The following is a 17,500-nucleotide window of genomic DNA, read 5'->3' as shown; positions in this document are numbered from 1 at the left end:
CACACACACACACACACACACACACTAATTCCTTCCCTTTCTCTCTCTCTCTCTCTCTGACGTTCGCAATATTCCCTAAGCACCAAAGGCTTTGAGTTCACAAATAAATTGTTTCCTGACCTTGCAATTCAGAAGAATAAGGAGCCAAAGCCATGCATAATGTCTAATTTACTGTCCGCGCGCGCCAGAGCAAACATCCCTCACACCAGCCATTAGATTACAGTTGTCACCCACTAAAGCTGCTTCCCTTACTCCTGCCTTGATTAATTGAAGCAGATAGTAAACACAAAAATGTTATAACAGGCTCATAAACCAGGAGGAGTGTGGACGTGGTTCAGGCCTGTCAGACTGGATCCAGCTGTCGTCTGGTTGTGGTCACCGGCCCAGCGGAGTCCGTTTGTCTTCTCCCGCCCTCGGTGCCGCTGGCCGCACTCGATAACTAACGCACGCGTGTGACGGTGTTCTCCGGCGGGAGGTCCGTCGCGTCTCCACCTGCTGCCGTGGGTGGAGGCCCGGAGGACGGAGGCGCGGTGGCCGTTAGCGGTTAGGCGTCAGGAAGACGAAGCATGTTGCCTTCTGCCCACCTGGACGACCTGTTTGGCTGTCAGCTGTGCAGGAGTTTCACTGCATAAGAGAGTCGAGATGCTCTCTCTCTCTCTCTCTCCCTCTCTCCTTTTCCCAGGCTATAGGAACAGGGATGTGGATGACATGTTTATCGTGTGGATGACTGTTCATCCCTCTCTCTCTCTCCCTCTCTCTCCATCCCTCTCCTTCTCTTGTTCTTCAGTCTGTCCTGTTGTCAGTGCACATCAAGCGTGAGGGTGAGTCCCCAGTCATCTCCCCACTCTCCTCTGACGACGCACACCACTCTGACAGATACCAGGTGAGAGAGGCAGAGCCTCACACACACACACACACACACACACACACACACACACACACACACACACACAAAATACACAAACACTCACACACAAACACACACACAAACACAAAATACACACACACACACACACAAACACAAAATACACATATACACACACACACACACACACAAACAAAATACATACACACACACACACACATACACACACACATACACACACACACACACAGACAAACAAAATACACTCACACACATACACACACACACACACACACACACACATACACACACACACAGACAAACAAAATACACTCACACACACACACACACACACACACACACATACACACACACACACACACACACACACACACACACACACACACACACACACACACACACACACACACACACACAATAACACCACAACCAATGTGCTCCTCCACTGTTCTTGTACAGTTCCATGTAGAAGTGAACTTATTTATTTAAGTTAGACTTAAACACCATGACTCCATGAGATAGCAGGTGACGCCTTCCCCTTGACAACCATTAAGATACCACACAAATGTTTTAAGCCAAAGTCAAGATTTAAGAGATAAATGTGCAATTAAGCACAATGTCACAGAAAGGAGAGAAGATAAAGGAGAGATGAGATGTGTTTGCTGTTGTGTTTTAGCATTTCCCAGTGTGTTAACATTCCTCCATCTTATCCTGAACGGATCAGCCTGTGGGCTGTGTTGGGGGGGGGGGTGTCTGCTGCTCCCGCTGCACGTCTGCTCAGCCTGTAACAAATGCCCCGCTCTGATATGTAATCATGCATGGTTTAACCCCGGGGCTAATCTCCGCTGCCCCCCCCCCATTCAGAGCCACGGCTCCCTCTCCAACGTCCTTGACATGTTTGTTTCCTGCCTCCTGTTCCCTGTGGCATCGGGGTCTCGGCCCGCCTGCCTGTCAGTGCCGACCCTGAGAGGGTCCAGCAAGCCGGAACCGGCCCGACGGCTTGGAACGTGTCCCACCAGAACAACCTAATAGGTGGTGTCAGTAACAAACACTGGCTCGCATTCCCTGCTGTCCGACAATGCACAAAATCCACCGTATATAACATTGTCTTTGGCAGGGTTTGTCCTTCATAAAACCACAAATACTGCTGTTTATGTCATTTTAGCAACCATGCCAGAAGGTTCATGATCATGAGTTTCTCTTACAGTATAGATCAGTATTAACGCACCATTATAATAGTGTATCATCACAAGAGAGATTATTCTGGAAACACGAGCCCCATCCTACTAGAAATCAGCACGGTCTTCAACAATACGCCTACAAAGAAGAAAAGTGGTGATATGCAAACTGTTAAAAATTTTTAAATAGACCTTAGTTAGAAAAAAATATTCAAATACATATTCGAATAATAATAATATGTATTTTTCTATTATAACGTTTTGTCTAGCGTTTTTTAAGTGTTTAGTGTTTTGTAGTATATTATCAGGAACCACACAGTAAATTAGTTTACTATCAAATAGTGCGTATTCATTTGTTCATCACACTTATATGCTACAGAGGCGTATACTAATATTAATTGTTAGAGATAAATAATTGTGCTAAATGTAAACAGATGAACGCAGGCGGAAGGAATCGTCCGTTCAAGTATACTTACATTCTGCTGCGCCCTAGCGGCCGATGTCGGAACTACACAGGACGCTCGAACTTCCACTCTGACGGACGTGTCACGTGATTCCCGCCAACATGGCGCCCGCGAACTGAAACCAACTGCTTGTTGACATCAGTGTTCTCAATCCTCTCGCATCCTCCCTGAATCTAAAACGCAGCTCTCCGTCGGCGCCAGAACAACAACACGCACCTCGTTATTAATTTGGCGACATGCGTTTTTGGACTTTTCGTGTGCGTTCGTGGGAGCAGTAGAAATGGAAGAGGAGGTCCAAACTGGGGGTAAAAGAGAAGTAGGTACAGACCCGTCCGGCGGTGTCGAGCGGGCTGCGCGCTGCGGCGACTAATGTTGTGGTTTCTGTCCCTGCAGACGTTCTTACGGGTGCGGGCGAACCGGCAGACCAGACTGAACGGTACGTACCGACTCCTGGACCCAATAAAACACCACAATAATAATAATACTAATACTAATAATAACCTTATTAACTTGTTATAACGAATAAGTTCACACTGAATTATTGAGGCTTTTAAATATTGTTAAAATTGTGAAACTACACGCCGTCCAAGTGGCAGAAGTTTAAACATGGAGGGGACACACGTCTTCGTCCCTCTGAGGAGGTGCTGAGGTCGTGGGCCTGTGTGGCGAGTCCTGGTGATGGTTCTGGACCAGAGGTGGTTCTGCCCAGACCTGGAACATCTGGACCGGGTCGGGTATTCGGAGGACTGCTGCCTCCGTGAGGGTCATTGTTCAGTGCACAATGGCCCAGTAGGAACCATGTCCTGTGGGACGTTGAGGACACACCCCCTCCAGGAGTGTGTGTGGGTCACGTGGAGTTCTGGTCTTATTCTGTGCTGGGTGCTTTAATGAAGCCATTCTGATGCCAGCCAGAACGTGTGTGTGTGTGTGTGTGTGTGTGTGTGTGTGTGTGTGTGTGTGTGTGTGTGTGGTGACACTGGCTGTACTGGGAGCTGCACCCAACCTGGGGCTTCCTCTTCCTCCAGAAGGTGGAGGTGATGGTGCTGGTTGTTGAACCACATCGTGCTTCCTGCTGCGATACGTCATAGCGACAGGCTCCTCCCACGTCTCCGAGGGCATCGTCACGGAGACCAGGGGGGGGGGGGGGGGGCATGGTCTTGTCTCAACCGGCCCTGTCCCCACCGACACGTTGTTATTTAGAAATATATACTTTGATAAATGTTCCTCTGGAAACCGTGTGTACTTGACTGCACTTTTAAATATAATCTATATGATGGAATGTGTGATATGACGAGGGGGAGACGGGACTGTGGGCCGGGTTGGCGGGCCTCCCTGTGCCGGTCCAGACGTGAGGCGCGAGTCCGTCTGCCCGTCTTGACGTTAACACTCCGCTTCTCGATATGCCAACAGTCAGTGAGCTCTGCTGGTGCAGGAACCGCAGCAGGGGTGTGGCCCAAAACTCCCCCAACCCGGTGCCCCGAGGTCTGGTCCCGCCCCTCGGCTGCCTACACCACGGTAGGCCCGCCCCCCCCCCCCTCTCCGCCTGTCACTCGGTGAAGCCCGGCCGGCTAATGGAGCCATCTTTGTTTAAACCTCCGGCCTCCGCTGACGGCGTTCACCTGGCCCGAGACGCTGGCTGGGAAAACCGCTGTCGTCCGTAATTAATCTGCCTCTTTGTCTCGCTGGTTAATGAGGCCTGGCGGCGGTCTCCATTACCGCCGTGCGCTTATGAGAGTGAGGAGGCTCTGGCCCCGCCTCCTTCCCCTCACACACGCCCTCCCTCTCTCAGAGGCTCTCGGCTCATATCTGCCCCTAAAGCCTAATGTCCCCGTACGCCATTTGCACTTAAGACGGAGCGACAGGGACGTATGGCGGGCCGGGCCGCGCTGATGCGTTAACTTACTAATTACGTGCGCGGTGGATGTGGGGGGAGAACGTCACCAGGACAACCGTCGGGGCATCTGAGGGCCAGGAACCCTAGTTCCCTAGACCCTAGTCGCCTAGACTCTAGTCGTTTGACGACTAGCAAGACACGCTATCCCAGCCAGCTTCCTGCTGTCTTCCTGCCACTGGTTTTCTGGGCCTGGTTATCCGGGCCTGATTCTCCGGGTCTGGTTCTCTGGGCCTGGTTCTCTGGGCCTGGTTCTCTGGGCCTGGTTCTCCGGGCCTGGTTCTTGGGCCCGATTCTGCATGTTCGTGGGTCACCGCACTTACACTGGTGTTCTAGCCGAGTCTTCCTGGGCCCTGCGGTGTCAGACTGGGTGTTGCTTGTTGTAACATGAAGCTGTTTTGCTTTGATACCACACGATTGTTATTGGTGGTGCTGATCTCACTCCATTATCTGGATCAGGTACCGATGTGATTAAGCCGCCCAGCTGATAAGCACAAACCGCCTGATTTGAGTGACATTAAAATGACGTTAACAGTCCGTGTCCAGACCTGCTGCTGCATCTGTGTCCAGACAAAGCAATGCAAGTTCTCTGTTATTTGGTAAAAAGTGTTTCCATAGTCTCCTCTCTCTCTCTCTCTACCCCCCCCAGCCCGGATTGGGAAGTTGAAGCGCAGGAAGCCGGAGGAGGGGCAGGTATGTCCTCTGTGCTGTGCTCCGCTGGAAGGGACAGGGGAGGAGATGAATAAGCATGTGGAGGAATGTCTGCTGAAGGTAGCCCAACGACCCCGTGACCTCCGACCCGCCTCTAGAGCTCATGCTGTCCCCTTGAAGCCCACTCCTTTCCCTGGACCACAAACACACACACACACACACACACACTTCAGTTGAACTACAGAACATTCACCTCACGTCTGTGTCCAGGGGAAGGGTGTGGCTGAACACACTCTCCTGAAGGGAACCTCCCACCTTCCTGTAGCCCCTCCCACACACGTAGAACACCTTCTAAACCGGATGGCAAGGTTGGCTTCCTGGACTTGTAGAGATGTCTTCATCAAAGCCAGGCGGTGCGATTGGCTGCCTCTCTGAGGAGATCTTTAACGGTTCAGGACGTGGGACCTGTTCATCCCTTCTTCTCTATAACCCCTGTAGCTGTAGTCACACTAACGCCCTCTGGTGGTCGGCTTGGGTGTCCGCTGCATGCCATTTGCTTGTTTTCAGCCTAGACAGATAAGTCAGCTAGAAATGCAGTTTAAAAGTGTAAGTGTGTGTGTGTGTGTGAACACTGTCTCATGGTGTGTGTTCTGTCAGAGGGAAGGTGCTATGGAGGACGACCAGGCTGATGACCAGAGCGAGAACGGGACCCGGTTTGAGGAGTACGAGTGGTGCGGACAGAAACGCGTGCGGGCCACATCCTTACTGGAGGGGGGTTTCCGAGGTAACAGGACTCACACACACACACACACACACACACACACAATGAGACACTTTCTTTCAAAGGCGTCATGTTTATATTCATGCTACCCTCCTGTGAGGGGTTTTCCCCTGACAGGCAGTGTTGCTGGTTTCATGTGAGCTGCAGGGTTAAGTGTGCAGACGCTGCTCCGTGTGAGGGGAGCTGTGTTGATGTGAGGAAGCCACACACACCCACACCGCACATCTGAGCCCGCACACTGGGGTCTCCTCTCCTGGGGTGTCCTCTAAACCTCTGTGTAGATCAGTGGGCAGTCAGGGGAGAATGGGGGAAAAGCCCAGAATGAGCAAAGCCGTGTGTGTGTGTGTGTGTGTGTGTGCGTGTGTGTGTGTGTGTGTGTGTGGTGGTCTCCTGTGTGGCTTACCAGCACCATTGCTGGAGTACAGAACAACTCCCTCTCTCGTCTTTCATCTGTGGAGCGGGTCCGGCCAGAGCCACCATGTCCACCCACGGGACGCTCGAACACACACACACACACACACACAGTACCACCACATCTGTCCAGAGGGTCGGACGGTGGATTTGCCTTGAAATCCCTTTAGCTGAAGCCCCTGAGCTGCCCGATGCGGAGGAAGCCCCGCCCACCCTGGGAGGCGGAGAGCGGGGCTGATGAGGAACTTGAAGAGAGGCTTGAGCAGGATGAGAGGCGTCCCGCGCTGTCCTGCGCTGTCCCGCAGTGAGGATCTCCCGCTCTCCCAGGAGAGAGAAGAAAGCTGACGGAGCACTTTCAACTGGACCCAAAGCTCCTGAGAGGAGGCTGGATGGAAGAAGAGACGTCTGGCGTTCTCCGGACCGGGCTTAAGAGGACAGAGGCGGATGGACGGATAGGGCCCGCGTCCTCGCAGGAGACGGGCAGGGATGAAGAGGGAGGAGGAGGAGGAGGGAGAGATGGGGAGATCTGGGTCAAGCACAAGGGGGGGATGAAGCCTTTGAGAAGGTTTCTTTAAAGATGGCTTCTGTCCTCTCTCTGGGACCCTTGAAGAGTGGGGGCGCTAAATGCCATTCCGATTGAGTGAACTTTGACCTGAACAACAAACTGAGGAGGAGTGATAAGTGTCATGGCAACAAGGTGTGAGGAGGCCGTGTGTGTGTGTGTGTGTGTGTGTGTGTGTGTGTGTGTGTGTGTGTGTGTATGTGTGTGTTGTAGCGTTTGGTGTTGGCGTGTCCCTAGACCTGGTGACACCGTCCCTGACTAACGCTGCCGTGTCAGGCGTGACATATGTAGATCAGTGTGTTATACACGCTGCAGTAGGGTTGTGTGAGTGCAGGACTGCGTGGATTATGTGTGTGTGTGTGTGTGTGTGTGTGTGTGTGTCAGACAGAGATGCTGTATTGATCGGTGTGTGTTGATGGGGGAGGTGGTGGGGGTGTGTCCCCAGGGCAGTATGGAATCATGCATAATGCATCGGGAAAGCAGTTTGACCTTTTCAGCACAGATTAGACTGCCCATCAGGACTGTGTGACCAGCACAGATTAGACTGCCCATCAGGACTGTGTGACCAGTACAGATTAGACTGCCCATCAGGACTGTGTGACCAGCACAGATTAGACTGCCCATCAGGACTGTGTGACCAGTACAGATTAGACTGCCCATCAGGACTGTGTGACCAGCACAGATTAGACTGTCCATCAGGACTGTGTGACCAGCACAGATTAGACTGCCCATCAGGACTGTGTGACCAGTACAGATTAGACTGCCCATCAGGACTGTGTGACTAGCACAGATTAGACTGCCCATCAGGACTGTGTGACCAGCACAGATTAGACTGCCCATCAGGACTGTGTGACCAGTACAGATTAGACTGCCCATCAGGACTATGTGACCAGCACAGATTAGACTGCCCATCAGGACTGTGTGACCAGCACAGATTAGACTGCCCATCAGGACTGTGTGACCAGTACAGATTAGACTGCCCATCAGGACTGTGTAACCTAGCACAAATTAGACTGCCCATCAGGGTCACTTCTCCAACTTGACCTATGACCCTCAACCCTGGGGGAGAGTCCAGCCCTGTAGGCCAGATCTCAGAATGTGTAGAGTGGACAGGAGAGCTCCGAACTCCCTGAGTAATGACCGTGGACTTACTCTGTTTCTCTCTTTCTCTCTCTCTGTGTCTAACAGGAACAGGTTTTGCCATGTGTAGTACAAAAGAGAGTCACGACAGTGATGCTGACCTCGATGTGGATGGTGATGACACACTGGAGTATGGCAAAGCGCAGTATCCTTTACTACCCCTACACACAAACACACCACACACACACCCCAACACACACACGCTCACACAGTCTCACACATACACGCATACACACTCACACATATACACACACACACACACACACACACTCTCTCTCTCTCACCTCTGTGGGACGTTCACAGCTCTGGAGCTGTTTTCCTTATCCCAGTTTTCCCAGGTATACAGAGGCGGACATTATCCCGTGCTCTGGCGAGGACCAGGGCGAGACCAAAGAACGAGAAGCTCTGCGCGGGGCAGTCCTGAAGTGAGTGTTCTGTTGCTGCCTTCAGCGCTTAGTCGTGTATCAGCAGGACACAGAGGGACTGCCCTGATCACGTGTGCACGTGCACTGTGCCTTCAGCGGGCTCACGCCGCCTTATAGGCACTGGGGAATTTCTGGAATATCGTGGAATTTTATAAAGCATATTCCAGACTTGGACAATAAGGAGAATCTTTCTTTTAGGCCATTTGTTGTAGTGTATTTTAAAGTGTTGGTGTCATCAGATTGTCAGGTGTGCACGTGTGTGTTGAGAGCCGTTTGTGTCGTTTGTGTTCAACAGCGGTGGGATGCCAACCAACCGGATAACGCCGGAATTCTCCAAGTGGGCAAGTGATGGTGAGTGTCGCACTAACCCCGCCCCTAGCCCCACCCCTAATCCTGCCCCTAGCCCCACCCCTAATCCTTCTCCTAACCCCACCCATAGCCCCGCCCAGGGTTCCTGAAGCACGCTCAAATGTGGCACACGGCTTTTTCCTCAGCATGATGGTGTGTGTGTGTGTGTGTGTGTTTTGCAGAAATGCCGTCCACCAGCAATGGTGAGGGCAGCAAGCAGGAGCCCAGCTCTGCACCCCGCACCTGCAAAAACAGTGAGATCGAAAAGTGAGTGTATGCGCGCGCACACACACACACACACACACACACACACACACAGCCCTTCTCTCCTGAGGCAGGCTGGTCATCAGCGTGTGGAGGTGAGATGAGTTTGTGTAGTAGCAGACTGGTCATAAATGATGCATTTAGTGTGCTGGCCTCTCCAGAGTGGCCCGGATCACAGGGAGGGGCTCTGGCTATCGATTCCACGCATCCCAGACCCGTTTGGGCCGCGCTCCCAGCACCGCTGGGGAATGCTAATCCTCTCTTCAGCCTCTCCGCTCGGCTCCGCAGAGGAGTAATTAGTCATGGAGAGGTCAGCGTTCGGATCGGCCGGCGTGTGTGAAGGGCTCGTGGAGGAGGAGTTCAACAAGATCACGCCTGGAATAACGAATCAGAGGGGCAGGAGGCGTGTCCCTGCAGCGCCAGACCCGCCCCGCTGCACCAGGGCCTCCTCAATCACAGCTGCCACTTTAAACTTATGCAGCGTTTTCCTCCCAATCTACATCATTGATTACCTGCTGATGCTCCGCCCATGTTCCTGAGGCCACCCCGCCCAGAGCGTAGGGGGAGTGAGTAGAGGATGGAGTATGGAACTGAGACTCTGTCTCTAGCCACCGTAAAGAGTAGATGGGGTAGATGGTGTAGTGTAGATGGGGGAGATGGTGTAGAGTAGATGATGTAGAGTAGATGGGGTAGAGTAGATGGGGGTAGATGGTGTAGAGTAGATGTGTAGAGTAGATGGGGTAGATGGTGTAGAGTAGATGTGTAGAGTAGAGGTGTAGAGTAGAGGTGTAGAGTAGATGGTGTAGAGTAGATGGTGTAGAGTAGATGGGGTAGATGGTGTAGAGTAGATGGGGTAGAGTAGATGGGGTAGATGGTGTAGAGTAGATGGGGTAGATGGTGTAGAATAGATGGGGTAGAGTAGATGGGGTAGAGTAGATGGGGTAGAGTAGATGGGGTAGATGGTGTAGAGTAGATGGTGTAAAGTAGATGGTGTAGTGTAGATGGGGTAGATGGTGTAGAGTAGATGGTGTAGAGTAGATGGGGTAGATGGTGTAGAGTAGATGGGGTAGATGGTGTAGAGTAGATGGTGTAGAGTAGATGGTGTAGAGTAGATGGTGTAGAGTAGATGGGGTAGATGGTGTAGAGTAGATGGGGTAGATGGTGTAGAGTAGATGGGGTAGATGGTGTAGAGTAGATGGTGTAGAGTAGATGGGGTAGATGGTGTAGAGTATATGGGGTAGATGGTGTAGAGTAGATGGGGTAGAGTAGATGGGGTAGATGGTGTAGAGTAGATGGAGTAGATGGTGTAGATGGTGTAGATTAGGCCTGTGTTGAAAAAATCGATTTTCCGATTCAGAATCGATTCGCATAAGATGATCTGATAATCGATTCGTACGTCCAAAGATCGATTTTTTAGTGAACTTTTACCCCCGCCTCGTCACTGAATTCACGCAGGCGTTCTCGGTCTAACTAACTGTAAAACAACATGGCGTCGGACAGTGACGGTAACGACGATAGTCAAATCGGCAATCTAAAAACAGAAGGACAGTTTATCCAGTGTCAGTGACTATTTACAGTTAGTCCATGTCACTGACAGTTTACCCAGTGTTTTTACAGTTTAAAAAAGTTTAAAATGTTCTTGTAACGTTGGGCGCAAGGCGATGGACGAGACATAATCCTTTGCACTTTCCAAATCGTTACATTTATTACATTTACCAAAGCGCAGACAGCGCACATAAAACACGTTTACATATAACATGTGTGACTCAAACAACGACGAGCACAGGACGCTGCGCGAACACACATTAAATAGACAAACCACATAAACCCCACGTGATGACGAGACGAGTCACAGGTGAGGATTATCACAAGACGCACCCGCACCCACGGAGATACGCAGACGAGTAGACGCAGACAACGTTAACACACGCCCAACAGGGAGGGGTCGGGGACCGTAACGTGACAGTTCTGTTATTATATTCGCACTTTAAAGAAAAATACACATTTCCATTTTATACTTTCAGTTTATTAAGTGTGAGCACTTTTAAAATAAAAATGCATTTGGTAGCAACAGCTTTTGGGTGAATTCTTAATTATTTCAATCATAATAATAATGCACTGGTTAGTGTCCCAGTAGGAGTCCACTGTTGCAGATATAGACACCTCAAAGATGTCCTCTGTTTATTGTCCAGCCGTCAGTAACTACCAACTACCAGTAACTATTTGCTGATTAATATCGATATAATACTAGTTTTAACATGTTGCTTCTGTACATAGTCAGGAAACAGCTCAAATACATTTTTAATAACACTAAACCCTGAATTGGATCAAATCGATTAAATCGGATTAAATCGAAATAAATCGATTCTTAATCTTCAGAATCGGAAGAATCTTGGAATTTGAATCGATACCCAGCACTAGTGTAGATGGTGTAGAGTAGATGGGGTAGATGGTGTAGAGTAGATGGTGTAGATGGTGTCACCTCTCTCTCTAGTCTTCTCTCCACCTCTCCCACATCTCTTCTCTCTCTCTCTCTCTCTCTCTCTCTCCCCCCCTCTCCCCTCATCCACCTCCTTCATCCTCTAGTCTCAGGCAGTGTGGAGGTGTCTGGTTAAGCACATTTGCTCTTTAGGGGGTTATAAAGCCACTACCGTTTGGTGGGGGCAGGGTTGCGTTTATCCATGTTCAACCAAGTGTCAGACTGAATATGTAGAATTGCACAGGTCACTGTGTGTGTGTGTGTGCGTGTGCGTGTGCGTGCGTGCGTGCGTGTGTGTGTGTGCGCGTGGGGTGGGTGGGAGGATATGGATGGACAGTGTTCCAGTGGTGCAGTAGGAGTGTGACTGGTTTGATTGATTCATTGCTTTCCCCACAGATCCACCAGAGTTGTCACACACACACACACACACACACACAGGGTCCTGCTGCAAGTAGGCATTTAGTCTAGCAAGCTCGTGCGCTGGAGTATAAAAGGGGGAGGGGCCAGTGGAGGGGCGGGGCAGATATAATGATATGATTTTAAGTCGTTCAGCCCACCTGTGCTGAATGACTGCAGCTGTTTAGTCAGAGTGGCACACGGTCAGACCACCCGCCCCGCCCACCGCATAGCCCCGCCCACTGCACAGCCCCAAGTTTAATTTCTGCTGCAGTGTTTACAGAGGACTGCCCTCCTGCGTCGCCATGACAGCAGGCTGTTCGTTTTCTCCGCCCCTCCCGTGTCTGATTGGATCCTTTGGTGTGTGAGGGATGTGCCACCATGTCGTGTTCTGGAATGTTGAGCAGACACGGAGCTCTTACATCATTAATCACTCACTCAGGGGGGCGGGACTTGTGTAAGGGGGGCGTGCACACGTTTGATCCTCATTGTGTGTGTTTGTATTTAGACATTTGTGGCGTTAACACAATTTTCTGCATTTTATACTTCGCACTGAATTTGCGGGGTGCGAGTCGATTGCCGTGTTGGGGTCGTGTTGAGCATCGTGTGGTCAAACAGAAGAGGCTCTGATTTATGGGTTGCAAACTGGTGCTGCTTTGGTACGTCTGACCACTTAAGACCCTAAGAGCCTCTCCGGGGCTCAGAGAGCACACACCACCCGGGCCGCACCATTACGTGCCTCCAGTGTCCTGGACCGGACGACTCGGGCGTGAGTGAGCGCTAAAGGGACCAGACAAGGACCTGAGTGTTTCTGCTCCTGCAGGGGCAGAGACAAAAACAACCCCACCCAAACCCCCCACCCCCACCGGCCACTGTGGGCCAAACGACTACGTTTCAATCTGCAATGAAAATGAGATTTGTCTCCTTTGGTTACAGTGATTCATTGTGGATGGTTTAGTGTGAGAGAGTGAGCAGGTCTGGTTTACCTGGCCGTTGTGTGTGTGTGCGCACACGCCGGTGTGTGTGTGTGTGTGTGTGTGTGTGTGTGTGTGTGTGTGTGTGTGTGTGTGTGTGTGTGTGTGTGTGTGTGTTGTACTGGTGGGGAGTAGAATGCACGCAAATCTCTGTGATGAATTCAGCCTGTCCTCTCTGGCCCAGATGGGTCATGATATCAGCAGGCAGTGTTCTCCGTCACACACACACACACACACACTCCCCCCTTGCCTGGTCATTCCACACAAGACAAATGGAGCCCGTCTGCTGCTGCTGAGTTTCACGCTCAGCTTAAAGCAGCGCTGTGGTTTCCTCAGCTGCTCTGGGTGTAATTGAATCTGTCCTCCGTTCGTAAGTGGCCACTCCTCCTCCTTATGCTGGGGGTGGAGACGATTTGGGTGGAGGCCCTGGTCGTGGGGATCTCGGGTGGAGGCCCTGGGTGTGGAGGTGTCTGGGGTGAAGCAGGCCGCAGCAGGACATCTTGGTCATAGCAGGTCTCAGAGTCCTGAAGGGCGTTCCCGCTATTCCTCACCTCTCTGGGTGAGCTGATGGTGTGCCATCTGTCCTCCGCACGTGTGTGTGTGTGTACGTCTGCAACTATAGGACATCCAAGTCCGGGGACTCCACCTCTGTCCACATAAAGACATTAAAACTCCTTTTATCACCCAGGAGAATTAAATAACTTTAGAATGTGGTTTTCTATAAATCACCAATTCATGAATATTCATGATGGTGGTGTGCCTCTGTGGGGTTGGGCTTTGTTTGAGGGGGCGGGGCCAGCCCGGGTAGATTTTACGGAGCCGTTAAAGGAGCCGGCCCACACACACTCCCTTGGCTGCTTTAGAAGCAAGAACGCTAATCAAGGCTAAACGCTTTTTACAAGCTGCCCACTAATAAGAGGAGATTTAAAGCTTTATGGTCCCTGCTCTGATCTGTCTGTCTGCATGTCTGTGCTCTTCTTGGACCTCAGGGTCCTCACACACTGGGTTCTTTAGACTCGGACCAGCGCTATGGATACGACTGCCAAGCTGTTTATCTGCCTTTGATGTTTATCATTCCATTTTTATGTTTCATTTTCTTATTATTATTAGCTCAAAACATTTCTGACATGTCAACCAGCCACATTAGCATATTAGCTAGTGTTTCTCAAGTCCTCCACAGCAAGGAAGAAGTTACACCAAGCATAAGCTAGACTTGGACCTAGACCAAGCATAAGCTAGTCCTTATCTCGGTGGATTGGTTTCATCCCAGCATGCATCATTCCCACGTCTGCTCAGGCTAGAGTTTGGCTCCTGGAGGAAACATGGAATCCTGCGGACAAGGCGCTCTCCTGCCTCGCTCGGCATTATGGGAGATGTAGTTCATAAAGGGCACGCCCCTCCTCTTTAATGACTCAGTGCTGATTTACATCCTCGCCAGCAGGCCGGCCCACAGCGCAGGTGTCGTCGTGTAATAAATGGAGCTAGCGTGAGCTAGCGGGGGACGCGGCCGCGGTGCTAATCGCGGGGAGCAGAGAGGAGGGCAGCGTAGCGGCGGATCGATGCCGTAGATCAGCGCTCCGTCTGCCTGGAAAATGAGAGGATCACCATAAACATCTCGCCCGGCTCCTTGCCGCACGGTCAATGGCGGCCATATTGATTTAGTTATTGCGAGTTCATACGCTGTGGACAGTGTTAAATGCACATTCCCCAACCCCCACACATCCATCAGGAGATCTTTAGTGAGGACTCACCGCAGAGGAGAGGAGCGGCGGGCGGGGGGGGGGGGGGGGGGGGGGGGGGGGGGGGGTTATGGGTGTTTGACTCCTGCTGCGTTCGGGTCAACTAGCTTTATCGGATATTATGAAAACCACCAAAAAATGTTTGCAAAAAAAAATTGTTTTACATTTAAATTTAGTAATGTCCAGTGTGTTATTGGTTAAGAATGTTTTTGACTGTTGTGATGTTTATGGTCTTGTCTAGCTGGCGTGGTGTACTTACTCTGGGTCTGTCTCCCCACAGGATCACGGAGGACTCCACGGGCACCACCATGGACGCGCTGAAGGCTCGAATCCGTGAGCTGGAGAAGCAGATACTCCGTGGAGACAGATACAAGTGTCTCATCTGCATGGTACGAGCGCCCCTGCCTGGCTTTGCTAGGATCTGTCCTGCTACGCTAGCTTAGCACACGTCCGCCGCGCAGAGCCGCCCCGGTGGCCTGTGTTTTGTGCGGCGTCGGGCCCCGCGTGGCAAGCCGAGGACCGTATGTCCGACCGTGAGCCGCTGCTGATGTCGGCAGTAGTGAGAGTCCGACTGTAACAACCGCGTCTGTTTTTCCTTCACACTTTTATCTACTTTGCAGTCGGAATTGTGCTTTTCTGTTTTCCCGCGTGTCTGTTCTGGGCTGCGTCGTTCTACCGTTTCCGTTTGCTGCATGGGGACGGCCTGTGTATCGACAGCTCGTCCTTTCTGCCTAGAGGGCCTTTTCTTGACTAGTGTGATCATTAACTGTACATGGGCAGAGACCTGCTCTCTCTGGGCCTCATAGAGACCTGCTCTCTCGTGGACTCACAGAGACCTGCTCTCTCGTGGACTCACGGAGACCTGCTCTCTCGTGTCCTCACAGAGACCTGCTCTCTCGTAGCCTCACAGAGACCTGCTCTCTCGTAGCCTCACAGAGACCTGCTCTCTCGTAGCCTCACAGAGACCTGCTCTCTCGTGGACTCACGGAGACCTGCTCTCTCGTGTCCTCACAGAGACCTGCTCTCTCGTGGCTTCACAGAGACCTGCTCTCTCGTAGCCTCACAGAGACCTGCTCTCTCGGGGCCTCACAGAGACCTGCTCTCTCGGGGCCTCACAGAGACCTGCTCTCTCGGGGGCCTCACGGAGACCTGCTCTCTCGTGTCCTCACGGAGACCTGCTCTCTCGTGTCCTCACGGAGACCTGCTCTCTCGTGTCCTCACGGAGACCTGCTCTCACTGGGCCTGGGCTTCATTCTGCTGGTCTTCACCAGTGTAGCTTTACTGCCACCTGCTGTTCATGCTGGATACTGCTGGCATTCCAGTAGAATAGGCTGCTTTTCTACTAATGAAAACACATGGGTCTAAACACAGTGACTTTCTCCTCGAAGTGCAGCGAAAGCCCGCCCATTGCTCCGCCCCTGGTGCCCCACCCCTTCTGTGCGTCGCGTGGCCGTGGTGTTGTGTTGCGTGCGCTGTGCGGCGGGCACGCTCCGGTTCTCAGCGGCCCTCTCGCGTGTCCCTCCCCGCAGGGGAAGCGCTTCCCAGCAGGGCCGGACAGCGCAAGCGGGGGCGTGGCCAGGCGCGGGGGCCCAGAGGCTCCGCCCCCGGGCTCCGGCTGCCGTTTGTACGGAGGCTTCTTCCCGGGCAGCGGTGGGACTAGCAGGCTGCTGCCCCTCCGTAGGGTAAGGGATCTCTGTGCCCCGCCCCCAACCCACCTACGCCCCATGGCCCCGCCCCCGGCCTCGCTCTGCCCCGCCCTGCCACGACCTACCCACCCTGCACAGGACGCACGCACGCACGCACGCACATCCTTCCTGACGCACCCCCCCTCACTGCCTGCCTGTCCCACATGACGTCACATCTCCGCCTCCCCCGTCTCGTTGGGGTGTGTGTCCGTGTCACGGGGGGTGGGCTCTCGTCGAGGTTGTGTGTTGAGTGCTGTATCTGACGTGTGTGTTGGGTCTGGTGTCTCATCGCTGACCTCTGACCTCTAACCTCTAACCTCTCTGTCTCCCAGGACTCCTACACAGCTCCCCTCACCTCCATCCAGTGTTGGCACGTCCACTGTGAAGAGTGTTGGCTACGCACCCTGGTGAGAACACACACACACACACACATATATATATACACACACCCACCACATACACACACACACACACATATATACACACACCCACCACATACACACACACATATATACACACACCCACCACGATACACACACACACACACACATATATACACACACCCACCACATACACACACACACACATATATACACACACACACACACATATATACACATACACACAGCTGAAGTTTCATGACTGTCAGGGCAGAGGCACAAATCCTCTTTACACACTCGTGTGAGGCTGAGGGCAGGACTCCTGTCTGGGAGACACTCACACACGCCGGGTGTGTGTGAGGACAGGACTCCTGTGTGGGACACACTCACACACTCCTCTCTCACACACCGTGTGTGTAGACATTCCTCACACTCGTGCCACTGTACAGTCTGTGTATTCTGGAACATCACAACGTCTGCTGCAGCTGTTGTCTGGGCAGACTGCCACTCCAGCTCCACTGGTGTGTGTGTGTGTGTGTGTGTGTGGTGGTGTGTGTGGTGTGGGGTGTGGGTGGTTGGGTGGGTGGTGTGTGTTTGTGTGCGGCAGGGTGGGCTGTCTAGCAAAAGTACATCCTGTTTACAGACTTCACTACACACGCTACACCTACAGACGTATGGAGACAGACGTATGGTTATTCTGACCTCCACTTCACTACACACACACTCTCTCACACACTTTCACACACACAGACGTATGGAGGCTCCAGTGTTATTCTGACCTCCGAAGGTGTTGGTGTAATTAGCCGCTAGTTCTTCTTCACAGCCTTGTCATGGCGTTGTCATGTT

General features: G+C 52.1%; 1 protein-coding gene across 11 annotated transcripts in view; it reads left to right on the top strand.

Annotated features, from left to right (window-relative positions):
* The window catches only part of rnf220a (ring finger protein 220a), a 24,414-nt gene extending 7,307 nt beyond the window's left edge, over positions 1-17,107 (top strand). The window contains exons 3-14 of one of the 11 annotated variants that reach the window (XM_076995833.1): positions 788-883; positions 2,922-2,964; positions 3,939-4,043; positions 5,069-5,112; positions 5,728-5,854; positions 8,013-8,109; positions 8,303-8,389; positions 8,685-8,740; positions 8,920-9,004; positions 14,870-14,978; positions 16,119-16,271; positions 16,607-17,107. In XM_076995833.1, coding sequence (XP_076851948.1) covers positions 788-883; positions 2,922-2,964; positions 3,939-4,043; positions 5,069-5,112; positions 5,728-5,854; positions 8,013-8,109; positions 8,303-8,389; positions 8,685-8,740; positions 8,920-9,004; positions 14,870-14,978; positions 16,119-16,271; positions 16,607-16,906 — 1,302 coding nt within the window. In that variant the 3' untranslated portion in view covers positions 16,907-17,107. Of the gene's footprint in view, positions 1-787; positions 884-2,520; positions 2,845-2,921; positions 2,965-3,938; positions 4,044-5,068; positions 5,191-5,727; positions 5,855-8,012; positions 8,110-8,302; positions 8,390-8,684; positions 8,741-8,919; positions 9,005-14,869; positions 14,979-16,118; positions 16,272-16,606 lie in introns of those variants that run through there. The other 10 variants (XM_076995832.1, XM_076995835.1, XM_076995837.1 and 7 more) reach the window with 10 other exon arrangements.
* The last annotated feature ends 393 nt before the right edge of the window (positions 17,108-17,500 follow it).

Source organism: Brachyhypopomus gauderio, unplaced genomic scaffold (assembly GCF_052324685.1).
Source record: "Brachyhypopomus gauderio isolate BG-103 unplaced genomic scaffold, BGAUD_0.2 sc258, whole genome shotgun sequence".
Classification (NCBI taxonomy): domain Eukaryota; kingdom Metazoa; phylum Chordata; class Actinopteri; order Gymnotiformes; family Hypopomidae; genus Brachyhypopomus; species Brachyhypopomus gauderio.
The sequence above is the reverse complement of the archived record's forward strand: the minus strand, read 5'-3'. Positions and strand labels throughout refer to the sequence as shown.